We start from the raw sequence: 15287 nt of genomic DNA, 5'->3' as shown, positions 1-15287 counted from the left end.
CCTAACATCTACCTGCATGCCAAATTTCAGCCCGATACGTCCAGTGGTTTGGGCTGTGCGTTGATAGATCACTATATCAGTCACCTTTGAGTTTTATATATATAGAAAAACTATCTAGTTGTCTTTCTCTGTTTAGATCTTTAAAACTATACAACGGATCCTGATGCGATTTTTTATTCATAGAATACTCTCCAGCAAGATTTAATTATATAATTTATACTGTTTTATGTCGAAAATTTAGACAACGCGGGAGAAGCCGCGAGCAGTAAGCTAATTTTACCATAAAAATGCAAAAGTTTGTTTAATAAACATCATAGTTTACACAATAATTATTTTGAAATACGAGTATTGGTTTAAAAACTGAAGTATTGTTGTGAAATTGTAAATACCAACGTAATATGATTATTACTACTTCAGTTTTTATGACAAAATTAAAAGCGACTGTTAAACAATACAATCTCGGTAGCTTGTATAACATTATATTCTTTGAACACAAATAGACAAAGGGGAAGGGTTCCTCATGATAGCTTTAAATAAGTTTTGATAGAATTTGACGTCTCAAATATTGAGGGGATTTATTTGAAAAATATTTGTTGTATTTCGAGGCCCTGAAGAATTCGCCAGAGTATCCTATACCTACTCTATTTTTCAGAAACCGGCATTATGCATAATATCAGTGTTATTAAAAAAAAAAAAAAAAACAATATATATATATATATATAGTGGACATAATAATTTATAATGCCGAAACATGAATGTCGATTAAGAATAATATTGTGTGTTAGAGTAATTTAAACATATTATATAGATTTATTATTATTAAAGTATTTTTATTGAAATTTATACAAGTTTAACAAACACAAAAAGAATTATTATTCCTATCTATTCCACAATTTCTATTTGTTTGGGTCGATATGATCTAGTTTTTCAGCTGTAGGTTTTCGCTATAGCAATAAACTAATATTTATTGTTATCTTTCAGCGGAATATTCACTTTTTAATCTACTTTATGAACGTTTGAAGTGTCGATATTGTGATTGTACTTGAAAGAGAAATATGCGATATTATTTTCTTTTATTTTTTGGTGTTTTCTTTGACTTAACATGTATCGTATTATTAATTATACCGTATCGTATAGTAATTGTTGTACAATTGTGTGTCGATGACCGATGCGTCCTGGGTTCGATACGTAATAACTAGAAGATTTATTACAAGTATACAAGAAATTTATTACAATTTATATTCTATTCAGTTAAAACTTAAACTGGGGAGGCTGAAACTTATTGTCTGGCGTGTGTTTCATAACAACACAAAGCCTAGAACCCTAGTTTTAAGTAGATACTATTGTTCAACCCAGCGGTGGCAATGATGGACGGTAATAATAATAAATGTTATAATTTAATACGGGTAAATTTTGAATTACGAGAGGATTATACATACAATGCTTAATATTATTTTGTTTCGCACAAACTTATCAACTCCTCCTAAAAGGTTTGAAGAATTTATATATGTATTTTTGTGTAGATATATCCTAATTAGACTAGAGTAGATAATTTTTGAAACAAAAAAAAATCGCAGTCGGATGAAACCCATTAGAAAAGGAGGGGAATATGATGAAAATTAAAGGAAAAATAAATTACGGTCAATCCGAGTTCGGGAAAAGGGAGGGGGGAGCTTTTAAGAGAAAAAAATGGTTTCTCTTGATTTCCGACAAAACTACAAGTCCTACGGAAAAAAGTTCAATGGCAAAGTTGTAGATAATAAAAAGATCTACAACTTTTGTATTGACAATTTTTTCACATAACCTCAAAATTTAGGTGAAAAATTCAAAAAACCAAGTTTTTGGTTTTTTATTTTTATCTACTTCAAAATTTATTTTTTTTCTACGAAATTTGGTGGAAACTTGCTTTATTATGTCCCAAATACACTGTAATTTATTTGACTGAAAATATTTATTTTTTCGCCTTATTTTGAATTAATACCAAAAAAACAACCTAATTTTCAATCGAAAAGTCACCCGTCAAAATATCAGCTTTTTTCAAAAACTTGGGGAGCCTTTTATTCATTGAAATCTCTACTTTCATATGGTGTAAAAAAAAATAAACATTACCATAGTAAATGTTCTCAGAAAATGCATACAAACAGTGTGAAAATGAGCTTTTACTAAATCAGGCACACTTCTCAAACTACCTGAAATGTTTTTATCGACATCATTTTGCTTTTGAATATGCTGTAAAATATTATACTTAGAACAGATAATTTTTTTTCTTTTGAAATATTACCGAAAAGCCGATACAAGAGAAGATATAGAGTTCGAGAAGTGTGCCTGATTTAGTAAAAGCTAATTATGACACTGTTTGTAAGCATTTCCTGAGAACATTTACTATGGTAAGGTTTATTTTTTTTACACCATATAAAAGTAGAGATTTTGATGAATAAAAGGCTCCCAAAGTTTTTGAAAAAAGCTGATATTTTGACGGGTGACTTTTCGATTGAAAATTAGGTTGTTTTTTTGGTATTAATTCAAAATAAGGCGAAAAAATAAATATTTTCAATCAAATAAATTACAGTGTATTTGGGACATAATAAAGCAAGTTTCTACCAAATGTCGTAGAAAAAAAATAAATATTGAAGTAGTTAAAAATAAAAAACCAAAAACTTGGTTTTTTGAATTTTTCACCTAAATTATGAGGTTATGTGAAAAAATTGTCAATACAAAAGTTGTAGATTTTTTTATTACCTACAACTTTGCCATTGAATTTTTTTCCGTAGGACTTGTAGTTTTGTCGGAAATCGAGAGAAACCATTTTTTTCTCTTAAAGCTTCCCCCCTCCCACTTCCCGAACTCGGATTGACCGTAATTTATTTTTCCTTTAATTTTCATCATATTCCCCTCCTTTTCTAATGGGTTTCATCCGACTGCGATTTTTTTGCACTTTTTATTATTTTTAAAGGGATCTACCCCAGTGTAAATGGTGTGAGAATCGATGTATATCGTAATCTATATTTTAATAAGTGCTAAGGGTGTCCTGACAGAACTTTGCCGGGTTATATTGTTACACCTCTGAAAAAGAGATTTACAACAAAGGTAACTATTTCTCTACTTTATTTTGTAATCACAGCACACTAGTGTAAATCCTGCATTACATTAACTAGAAAAACCTCAGTTAAACACAGCGTATATTGACTACAAAAACATTTAAAATAAAGAGAACAATGTATTCATTAACACGGCTCAGTAATGAAGCCGACCGCGGAAAAACCGCACTCGCGTTAGATTTATCATAGTTTCCGATAGTTGGAAATTGTATTTGTATGTATATAAAATATCAGTATACAATACGTATAAATAAACACCTTTTCATCATGATTAACTATAACGTTTGGTTTTTATTAAACGAGGTCATATAAATGTTAAAAGGTCTTTAACACATAAGTTCTCCGTCGATTTCAATATATTTTTATTGGAAATGAGATTGATTGAAAATTAGAAATACTGAAATATTAAATTTAAAAATTCGTTCACAATATTTTTCGTAAACAGAAACATATAAGTTCCAAAATAGCATAAAGCAGCTTATTTCAGATGCGTTAGACACTAAATGTAGGTGGAAACACGTAAAATTTTAGCTTAGCTACGACGTAAAACCATAGTATAAAGATAAAAGTAAGTTATCTTCGAACAAATTGCGCCGTTTGTATGTACGCGGAGCGTTTGGCCACGCCCCCTTTCATGTACGTACGCAAGCTTGACACACGCACACGACGCCGCTCGGTTCCTTCTCATGGACCGGTCTCGTGAGGGCCGCGCCATTGTCGTGAGCGGGCGGTGTTTGTTTATACAATTATTATTTAAAATATCAATGTGACAAGTAACAACCTTGCGCCTCGCGACTTTAGGTACTGTGAGCTTTTAAACGGCGAAAGTCGAAAGTCAGCCTACTTGTCTCTTTATACTATGGTACAACGTTCGCGAAAGCACCATAAATTATGTATTATAACGAGTGCGTCAGTTACCAAAGTCGCGCAGGGAGGCGTTTAACGTAATATCCTTATAAATATCCGCGATAAATTCTTTGTGCGTGCACCTTACAGTTGCCGATAAAATATAGAGTGAATGAATCGTTAATTCTTTAAAGCGATTATCGAATAATATGGATGTGATATTTTTGATTTGTAAAATTAAAGCTTGAGGATTGACAGAATAAATTGTTATTATCTTTAGTAAGCTTCAACAGTAGTAGAAGATTAGGCATAAATGTTACGCTGCCGTTAATAAACGGCCTAGCCTCTTTATTAAACGGAGCGTATGAACTATATAGTTGACTATTCGATTAGCTAAATCAATACACAAAATAAAAATTATTAAATTTCATTTAAATTCGTCTAGCAAGACGTGAGTGGTATACAAACTTATGAATAATAAAAAGTATCGCAAACATTAATATCAATTCTAGTAAATAAATGTATACATTTCTAAGTTACGGTTGGTTTAATAAAGTAGGTTTTTCAGCAGCATCATATAATTTCACATTTAAATATATTATTTAACCTTTGTACACATTTGTTTACTTTGTAACTTATGATAATGAAATTACTCTTTGTTCCATTTATTTTGGATGTTTGTGTTCATTATAAGAAGTACCTACGAAATAAAAAAAACATAATTCCATCAGGTATAACATTCCACGCTTGGATAACATTATTCTTTAGCCATACGGCGTGTTAATATGAAAAACATTTTTAGCAAATGAAATTTAAATATAATTTATTTACCTGTTATAAATCCGCCCACAAATGATACAGCAAGGGTAACAATTAGAGCCAGAAATTGGTTTAAAGCTTGCTCGCTTGCCGTTCTACCGGTGCCGTCCTGAAAATTATATAAAATATAAAAATTATTTATATTTTAAATACATTAAAAAAATATTTTTTGCTAAAAATAAACTTATAGAATAAACAAAGAAAAGTTCTAAGCGTCTCTTTATGAATAATAACATTTATTGGCATATAAAATAATATTATGTGCTTTTTATAAGAATGTATTTTTCAATATCGTGGTTCATAAAACCACATATTAATTAATTTAAACGCAATAAGATTTATTTATACTCTTTAAATATATTTTAACTCTGATTGAATGTTATACCAATAAATAATTTCCTCAAAGGGAATCAAACACAACATTCTTGGAAATTTCATTCCATTAAAAATATGCGATGAATTAAGTCATACTTCAAATATAAATATATTGCAAATTTTTCTTATATTTTTAGTTGAATCCTGCGCTGTTTATAAGTTCTATAAAAATAGGTGACTAATCTAAAAATATATGGTAAAAATTTCAATTAGACACTTTAATAACAGCATCAAATTAACTGAGAGGTTAATAGTTTCTACGTATCATGAGTCATGACTATTCAAAAGCGTATCGAATTTGAGTTGAAAAAAAAAATATTATTTACAGTTTAAAAGCTTGACTTAAGTTTCAGTCTGAGTTCCACCTTGAGTCTGAGTTTGAGATCGAGTTTCGGGTCTGAGTTTGCGTTTTTGTTAATTATATTAAATTAGACCAACAATCAACATTAAATAATAACTAAAAATATTGTCTCACCTCATGTATAGCCTCAAATACATCATGTAGTTCCTTTCCATATGTGTCCTTAGTGGCCACGGCTGCGAATATCACGGTTAATATCCCGGAGTAGATCCCGGGCATCCCGTGTAAGTTGTTCACACCGCATGTGTCCCGGATACCGATGCGTGTTAGGAGTGGCTGAAGGATAATGTATGGCAAAGTTATATACAGGTTAGAATTTTCTAGTGCTATCTGGAGGAAAAGTAGTGTTAATACTATAGACATTAAACTTTGTGCAAAAATTCCATAATTTTTGAAAAGTACAATGCATTCGCTACTGATCGCCAGAAATGAGATGCATTGTGGGCCAGAGAGCGAACAAAAAAACAGGAGACAACATACAGCTTGAAATAAAGCACCGTGGCGCACGACTAAAGAGAAGATTCATTAATTGCATTTATAGATTTTTAAAAATTTGTTAAATTTGCTGTTTTCACTTTTATTGCATCGATTGAAAGGGTCAATTATAATAGGGATATCTAGAAAACTAGATAATGATTCGATTCTATTTATAGTTGGATCGAATAGTTATTGAACATGATCACAGGTTGACCGTCAATAGGGATGAGACTCTTCCTTATTTTTTATTAATTTCTTATAATTACAGAGTCTATACTGAAGTAGGATAAAAGGTGTAACGATATTAAATATTGATAAAGAATGAATAGATAATGCCCAAAAAGGTTTGATGGGAATCTTCCATAACACTGGTTTTCTGAGAAACCTGCGTTTGCCTAAAGGATTAATAAACGGTCCATCATTTTGTTATTGCGAAATTTCGTCTAAATCTTGAGATATTTATTAATTAATATTTATTGTTTGTTCAAAAATACTACAATATTAGATCACTTATTTACAAATTATTGTTAATCTTATCGAATGTTTTTTTTTATATAAATTATAATACTAGGTTTCTGCCCGCGGCGTCGCCCGCGCAGTCAAAGAAAAACCCGCATAGTTCCCGTTCCCGTGGGATTTCCGGGATTGCGTCATTTTCCCGGGATGAAAAGTAGCCTATGTCCTTTCTCGGGTATCAAAATATATCCATACCAAATTTCATGTAAATTGGTTCAGTAGTTTAGGCGTGATTGAGTAACAAACAGACAGACAGTTACTTTCGCATTTATAATATTAGTATGGATTAGTATATTAGTATATTATTAGTATATTAGTATATATATTAAGAATAAGAATAAAGAATAAAATAAATAAAATAATATTAGTATATTAGTATGGATAGTATGGATTATCTTAGTTCTTGGTTATCCTTAGAAGTTGTAATATATTTTAGTCTCCCTCAAAACCACAAAGCTTCTATACCAAGTACTCTATACACTTTCAAATGGTATCTAAAAGATCGGCATTCTATCTTCCAATAGCATGTTCCCAGTTTTCAAATAAAAGAGTGGGACAAAAGAAAATTTAATAAGATATGGCGTGGCCAGTTCACGATCCACATTCCGTAGATATTGTCCTCGCAATGTCGATATCAATGCGCAATACTTGCGGTTATGTGATTGTACATTTTGATAATTATTTTATACTGGCTTTTGCCCGCGGCTTTGCATGTGTCAATGAAAATTCCTATTAGAATTTGACTATTCCTTAGAGCATTAAACCAGACTATTCAAAGAGCTTAAAAGTAGACTGTCACTTTGTCTTGCCTTCTGTCTCCAGACACAAAACAAATCAAAAAGTTTACATCACCTAAGCAATTAAAGATATCCAATTAGATTTCAGGCTTGTATAAACGTTAAAATTGGATTGAATTTTTCCACTATAAAACGATTTTTAGTGATTCTTCCAATAAATGGATAATTTCAATCCAATTTTAGAATTATAAAACCGTGAACATTGTAGAACGCGCTAACAAATCAAGTTTTGTGTTTGAGTTTGACAAATTATATAACCAGCGAGCCTATCGTATCAGCATTAATGGTGCCATTATATCATTCTGTTATCATTAAATAGTTCCAAACGCAATATATAATAGTCGTTGAATTTGTCGTGGTATTAGTGCTTATTTACATTAATTCGTCTTTTAATTTTTATTAACTGAAACAATTTTAATCAGTGACTAGTTGAACTAAATGGCAGTAATTAACAAAAGATGACATAATTTTTGGAAATAAACACTACAGTCGAGCCAATTTAATAGGCAACTATTGACAGTTCAACAAAATTCAACAACGTAACCTAGTAACGACGACATAGAATAATATGTCATTTCGTTTTGTTCGAATTGCACATTTGTTTAACTTTAGTTCTGCACAATGCCCAGCTTGGCACGAGAATACACTGTTGCTACGCAACACACAAACTCACCATAAGGTACAGAGCGCGCCCAGCACAGCGCACCCGCATCTATATAGGGTGTCCCACTATTGGTATACTAAGCGTGAAGGGACTTTTTTGCTAAATTTTTCCTGAAAATCTATGTTTTCTTCTCTAGCTTCGCGCAGCTGGCATATACTACTTCGCTAATGTGAGCATTTTGTCTATAAAAACATAATCTTAAACGATAGCTCACGTGCAGGTAGCAAAGTTGGGCGGGTTGCTTGTTATGGGTGTACACATACAGCCGTACAAATAAATGAGTTATAACATTTTATGCAAAGAATAAACTAAGAATAAGGAAAAATCATAGAAATAAACACGAAATAAATGTAACCTAGTATAACTTCGTAATAAGTATTCATACTAATGCTATTCCGTCCTTATTACGGCTACCACCCTAGTATAAGTCTGACATAACCGAGTTATAACATATCTTTTAGTACATTGTGCTGTGTTTTACAAGTTTTAGAAGCAATTTTCAATCTAAATTTGAGATAATAGCAATGAGAGTAATACAAGAAGTAGAAAAAGTTGAGCAAATTAATAATTTCATTACGTACCTATTGAAATGGAAAATTTTGTATGAAATGTCAAAATATACGAAATTATGAAAAACCCTTTTGATACTTATAATGATTTATATTTATTTACAACATGCGCCAAACCATACATACATAAAACTTATTTCTAAACTTATCACAATAATATACACTTTCGTTGAAAATATAAATCTTCTAAGCCTGGAGTTGTATGTTTTGAGTACCAGTTATTTGGCAACTCTCTATCTCAAGGTGGGTTTATCTTCTGTTCTCCAGATATTGGATAGCGTTATCTATCATTTGCTTGCATATTTAATGATATATTTAAATTATTTCCAATATATATTTAAAAAATAAATAAACAGAACATCGTATGATGAAACTTCACAACAAATTCGACGAAGTCAAACGAGCGTCAGCAAAATGACAGCACCAAGGCATAACCGTAGACAATTTCAATGTTTTTCATAATTTTGTGAATGAATTGCGACGTTGCCGCTTCGCGCCTATTGCATAGCGTTAGCATAGTTACATCGACGTTATTCCAAATTTATTTGTAAGAAATTATGACATCCTTATTCTTTATTTATTCTTATCATATCTATGCATTGCATAAGGTTTTATTTGTACGGCTGATAGAGTTTTAAGAATTCATCTATTTGAAAAAAAATGCGTCTGGAATTTTATAAGTATTTTTTACGAACTCAGCGTATGCAAAACTATAACCTCCTTTGAGCTTAGTATACCAACAGTGGGACATCCTGTATATCGTAGTTCTGCACGTGCACAATGTCCAGCTAGTTCACACTCCACTAGGGATGTGAGAACGCTGTTGCCTAGCAACTAACAATAACGTACGGTTAGTCTAACACGCTCGCTGCGCCCGCACCGACTCCCTTTTCCTCACTGTGACCACCGTTGCCTAGCAACCAGTAACAAACACCGTTGCCTAGCAACACTCACCGTCAGGTACCGGTAGCCCAGCACACTGAGCACGCCCGCGCCGATCCCCACCGCGATGGCGCCGCCCGGGCTGATGTGCATGTTGCACACAGAGCCCACCGCCACGCCGCCGGCTAGCGTGGAGTTCTGTATGTGCACCATGTCTAGCTTGCCAGCGTGGTGGCTTACGAGGGACGAGAATACGAATGTTGTTACCTGGTATAGAGGGAAAAAAATTAACGGTATAGATAGATAGAATAGTCACTGGTTGACCCCTCAAAGGTTTTCCTAGTGGGTTAACTTATGTGAAATTTTGTTAAAAAAATGTGAAAAAAAAATGAATTTGAATTAGGTATTCTTTATTGCATAGGTACACAAAATAAAAGCACAAATAGAAGACGATCAAAGAAATTGTAGAATTGGTTGTATAGGTACATAACACAAAATGTGGAACCTAATATAGCTTCCGCTGTTTATTAAACTTTAATAATTGATAAACACCTACAAATGGAAACTATTGAGTATAATTTATCAACATACATGTGGTATTGATAAATTTAGCTAATTGCCCATGGACATTACTGCATGATAGAATTAAACTTCCTCTAATATCATGTTATAAACTGACTCATATATTATTGCTAACTGTATTCCGAAATTTAATTCTTTGTGTCTTGGAATTATATCTAGAAGTCAAGGGATCATATTGAATACCTTAAAATTTTCGATAAACCACTAAAAATAAAAATATCACTAATTTTATATTTAAACTAGCCGCTCCACGCGGTTTCACCCCCGTGGCTCCTCTCCCGTTGGTCGTAGCGTGATGGTATATAGCCTATAGCCTTCCTCGATAAATGAGCTATCTAACACCGAAAGAATTTTTTAAATCGGACCAGTAGTTCCCGAGATTAGCGCGTTCAAACAAACAAACAAACAAACTCTTCAGCTTTATAATATTAGTATAGATATTACATTGAAACTGCAATACAATTCCATACAGATTCTCTTTCACGATTAAACTCCTTTTCGCCTAATAACTTGAAAGTGAATTCATTAAAGGAAAACCTTTTTAAAACTATTTAAATTAAAATATTTGCACCAAGAACAAATTCTCGATTCTAATGAAAATGTTATCAAGATGCTTAGGAATGTTACTGGTGGAGATATTTTCACGTTTATAGTTTTATTTTTGTATTTATCTCAAAGCAGCTTGCAGATTATTTTGTATAAAACATGTTAATGAATAGAGCAGCGGTGTGCAAATTTATTTTAATACAAATCTTACATTAAAAAGTAGAGTATGTTTTAGATGTTTACAATTTTGTGTAACATAAAAAGGATCATACGATCCTCCTGGATATGATTAGTATTCATAATGAATGCCAAAAGTAGTTTATAGAGTTTGGCTAGGCATTTAATATTTTTGTATGTTTGACAGTTTATTTCATGTTTTTTCGATCGGAAGTAGAATATAACATAAATGTATAGCAAGACATTCCTGATAATTTCCTGTGCGTTGTTCCGATATACCGTTGCATAAACAAGTTCATTTAAACGTTATCAAAATTGATAACTGACACTATTCATTATTTCAATACAACAACGAAGCTTTGTATTGCTCCGAAAGGCGTAAATAATATATAGCTATTTATATTAATCGTAAAATCCAATATTTAACCATGTGTTTCCATTTCACCCCGGGGTTAGTTTGCTCATTAAAACGGACAAGATCATAATTACGTAATTAAATTTTATTATTCATCCGAGGAGTCATTTCCATTGAGATTTGTTTATTTATTTTATACATTCTTGATAGATCTTACTCTACAAACTAAATTGAACTTTATCTTAAAAATAGCACAAAACAAAAGATTGATTTTTCTAAAATATTTATAACTAGCATTCTGCCCGCGGCTTCGTCCGCGAATACAGGAAATTTCCTTAAAAGTGAAATGTTTCACTTCTGTAAAACGTATCCTATGTCACTCTAAGTTTAGCCTCCTATCACCAGACACAAAAATCCATACTAATATTATAAATGCGAAAGTAACTCTGTCTGTCTGTCTGTTACTCAATGACGCCTGAACTACTGAACCAATTTGCATGAAATTTGGTATGGAGATATTTTGATACCCGAGAGAGGACATAGGCAACCTTTTATTGCGAAATATGTACCACGGACGAAGCCGGGGCGGACCTCTAGTCATGATAATATAAAATCGCTCTGTGGCGACGTGAAAGAAAGACAATCAAACACACGCCTATAAAATATAAATAAGTAAAAATTGTACTAAGGGTAAGTGTACTTTTAAATACATTTCGTAACCAACTATTCATAATATTATAAAGTTTTAAATAAAATACTTACAGTAGCTGCAGCCAACGATAAATACGAATTGACGACTGCCCTTTGGTATTCACCGTTAGATCTGGTGAGAGCCGAATTGAATGACGGCCAGTAAATCCAAAGAAAGATGGAACCTGTAATAATTACATACATTTTACTATCTCTTTCACGCTCAAGTAATTTGATATGAGAGAGAAAGAGTTAAATGATTGTATAAAAAGTTTAAAGTAATGCAAAGAACATAATCCCTTAAATTTATGAAGGCTCATAAGGATTTCAAAACTTTCTTATTATCAGTTTCTAGTCGAAAATTTGCTTCCAAATAGTATGAATAGTTACAGCAATTCAAATAATATTTTAGGTTTAGCATCGTTAAGTTTGTATGCCTATAACATGAAATAGACTATTCAATGGTAATTTATTTTCTTTTTAAAACCACATTTTTTCTATTATTTCTTATTTTATAAATATCTTCATAATAATATATAAGTGCATCAAGATATTAAACTTAAGTGTAGAACATTTCCATTAAGAAATTTCTATGATAACTACTCCATTCAAATTTTAGATCATACTAAAATAGTTTCATAAATATTATCAGCAGTGTATGACTGGAAATATCTATAAACGGAGTGTATAAAATATTCATTGCGCTATCTCAATATAGGAAATGCACATTTAACCATAAGCATTATTATAACTCGAACAAGCATCGAATATTTAACAATAGAGCGTTTAAAATGTTATGTAAAAATATTAACATTAAAAATATCCCGTGATATCTGACTTTTTTCACAACAAATTTGGTATCAGTCCGTATTTTTCTCCATATTATCAATAACATTATTTTATTTAGATATTAAACAAATCGGTAATTTCCTAAATAGATCGAGATAGTTTAGGTACTATGATTGTATTTATTTCATCAGTACCGTGGGAAGACTCGCTATTAGACATATTCATTATTCTATAACCTTTAAATAGCAAAATTGCTTGCTCACGCTTTCAATTTAGTTTATATTTAAAGTATCGGAAAACAGAAAAGAAAACTTATTAAAAAGCGAGGCATTAAATTGACGCTTGACAGTTTTCCATTACAAAACGCCTAGTACTTGAGTTTAGCTTATTTTCATTTTTTCCAGGGCGTTGCTCGCTTATTACATACTATAAAAAAGTCTAAAGGACCCTGATAAAACCCTAAACTTACAAACGCCACGTAAAACACAAAAATCATCACCTAACCTAGAGAGAGATTCCATCTAAATTTGTTTTTGCCGACAGCGGCATAAAACTTGGTTTCTATTGGTCATAACTTTTCTATAATAATATATTCTGGCGGTGCTCAAAAGCCCACGAGCATAGATAAAAATAATATTTTATTCACAGCTTCCTGTTACATTTTCTGTAATAGGGGTACGGGTATTATGTATTTTTTCCCACGACGATACGCGACGCTGATATCTTCTCAAACAAATGCCTAAAATATTGCGTTTCAGTTAAAATACGTTGAATGGAGTCTGATAAAATCAGAATGATTTCCCTCATGGAAAGATGATCCTATGTTCTACGAATATATACGAGACTTTTTCTTCATGAAATATTGCCAATAACCAAATAGTTTTGTGCTCACTAAAGTTTTTAATATCTGCAAATGTCAAGAGCAAAAGAAACGTGATGACTGATGTTCACGACTAAACGATTTTATGATCGTTGACCTAGGCTCTTATATAACAAGAAACCTATAACTTACTATTGGGGAAAATATTTTTTTTAATAGCAAGATATTAATGCCAAATATTTATACCAAAAAAATTGTTCTTGTGTTTTAGCATTTTAATCCTTATAAAAAAATCCTGAAATGAAACACTTAAAAAATCCATACCTATCATAGCTGTAACATCGGAGCTATAGCTAGGCCCATTGAGATCGACGGCCGGCGCGGTGCTGGCTTCGTTTTTCGTTTTGCGCGGCTTCAAAGCCAGGCTCACGCCGAGGCCGAAGTAGGCTCCAAACGCATGGATCGCTATCGACCCGCCTACATCAGCCGCCTGGTGGGAAATAACATATTTCTAGGACACGTACACGGTCTTGTGTGCAAGCTTTTGTTTTTTAATGTTTGACACAAAAGTAGTGAGGTGATTTTTGTGTGAGAGCTGGATTGGGTCAATGTGTAATAGAATATTATGTGAGAAGATTAACTGACTATAGTTCAAATACAAGTTTATGTTGTAGCCATCTGTTATATAGAAATAAACTTTTTACGGTTACATCGATTAACGCGTGAGCGTAAAACCGTGAGGTCACCTCGGTTCGATCCCAAATGAAAAAGACGGGATCTGATAAGACTAACAAAGCTAATTTACTAGGTGGCCAAATAAATGAAACAATGAATCAGACAGGAATGTCAAATGTTTCCACAAGGGAAATACATGATGAAATTTGATCTTTAAATACAAATTAATAAAAAGTAAAAATGTGTGAAAACACAAAGGCAAAATAAATGCATGCAAAATAAAAGCAAAAATGTATTTGTTTAGGATGTATGCAAATAGTGGAGGTATTCCAGTGAAAATTTTTAGCTCATGAATAATACAGATATTCATCGATATTTGAGTGCGTGGTAATTTTTATGCCAACTCGAAATTTAAATTAAGTTGTTGAATTTTAACAAGTTTTTACTATTAAGCTTGAAGTTTATTAATGTAATATACAGTGTGTCCGGACATGACATACCGATATTTGAAAGGGCTTGAAGGGGCTATTCTCCAGGTATTTTTATCGACAATTCAACCCCTCTACAGTCCCCTACCTCACCCCCCTCAAAATGGCAAACCTATCAATTCGGATAGTGAATTTATGAAAATTGTAATAACTTCGAAAGTGAGTGTCACAAAATACTAAATTTGGTTTTATTTGAACAATAACAAGTTATTCTAGGGACCACTAAACAAATTTAATTGATAAGAGTGATGAAACATACTTTAAAAAATTCGAAAACCATTTTGAGGGGGGTGAGGTAGGGGACTGTAGAGGGGTTGAATTGTCGATAAAAATTAAAAATACCTGGAGAATAGCCCCTTCAAATATCGGTATGTCATGTCCGGACACACTGTATACATATTACCTATTAGTTAATACTTAACATATTTTAATTTCGAGGTAACTTATCATTTTCATTCTTCGGTCGTTCTTGGTAGAGCTAAAATAATTACAGGCGATATTTTTTTTCTTTATTTATATAATTATATTAAGTAAATACAGGGCACAAAAGCTATACTAATAATTTAATGTAATAAATGTAAAATGCATCCTCCCCATATGGCATACCCCAGCAGGAAAATTCGCTCTCCGTTTCTATGCGTTTCACTTCAATTAACGAGAACATTTGAGGTGCATTCATCTGAGTTCCTTGTTGCAGTTTCTAATTAGATAATGGTGTGAATGGACGCTAGTTACATTGAAACTTGAAATAGTTTAAAATT

At 32.1% G+C, this 15287-nt stretch overlaps 1 protein-coding gene across 2 annotated transcripts in view; it reads right to left on the bottom strand.

The window, feature by feature from the left end:
- Positions 1–15287, bottom strand: part of Rh50 (Rhesus blood group-associated glycoprotein Rh50) — a 67540-nt gene that overhangs the window by 11675 nt on the left and 40578 nt on the right. For both annotated transcript variants that reach the window (XM_089697035.1, XM_089697034.1), the window contains exons 5-9: positions 13688–13853; positions 11827–11939; positions 9477–9671; positions 5614–5775; positions 4776–4872 (exon numbers count right to left, since the gene is read on the bottom strand). In XM_089697035.1, the coding sequence (XP_089553161.1) occupies positions 4776–4872; positions 5614–5775; positions 9477–9671; positions 11827–11939; positions 13688–13853 (733 nt within the window). The remainder of the gene's footprint in view (positions 1–4775; positions 4873–5613; positions 5776–9476; positions 9672–11826; positions 11940–13687; positions 13854–15287) is intronic.

Source organism: Colias philodice, chromosome 7 (genome assembly GCF_061535455.1).
Source record: "Colias philodice isolate Cphi_HAF_F1 chromosome 7, ilColPhil1 Martin Lab GWU primary, whole genome shotgun sequence".
Classification (NCBI taxonomy): Eukaryota; Metazoa; Arthropoda; class Insecta; order Lepidoptera; family Pieridae; genus Colias; species Colias philodice.
Note: the sequence above shows the minus strand (reverse complement) of the source record. Positions and strands in the feature narration are given on the sequence as shown.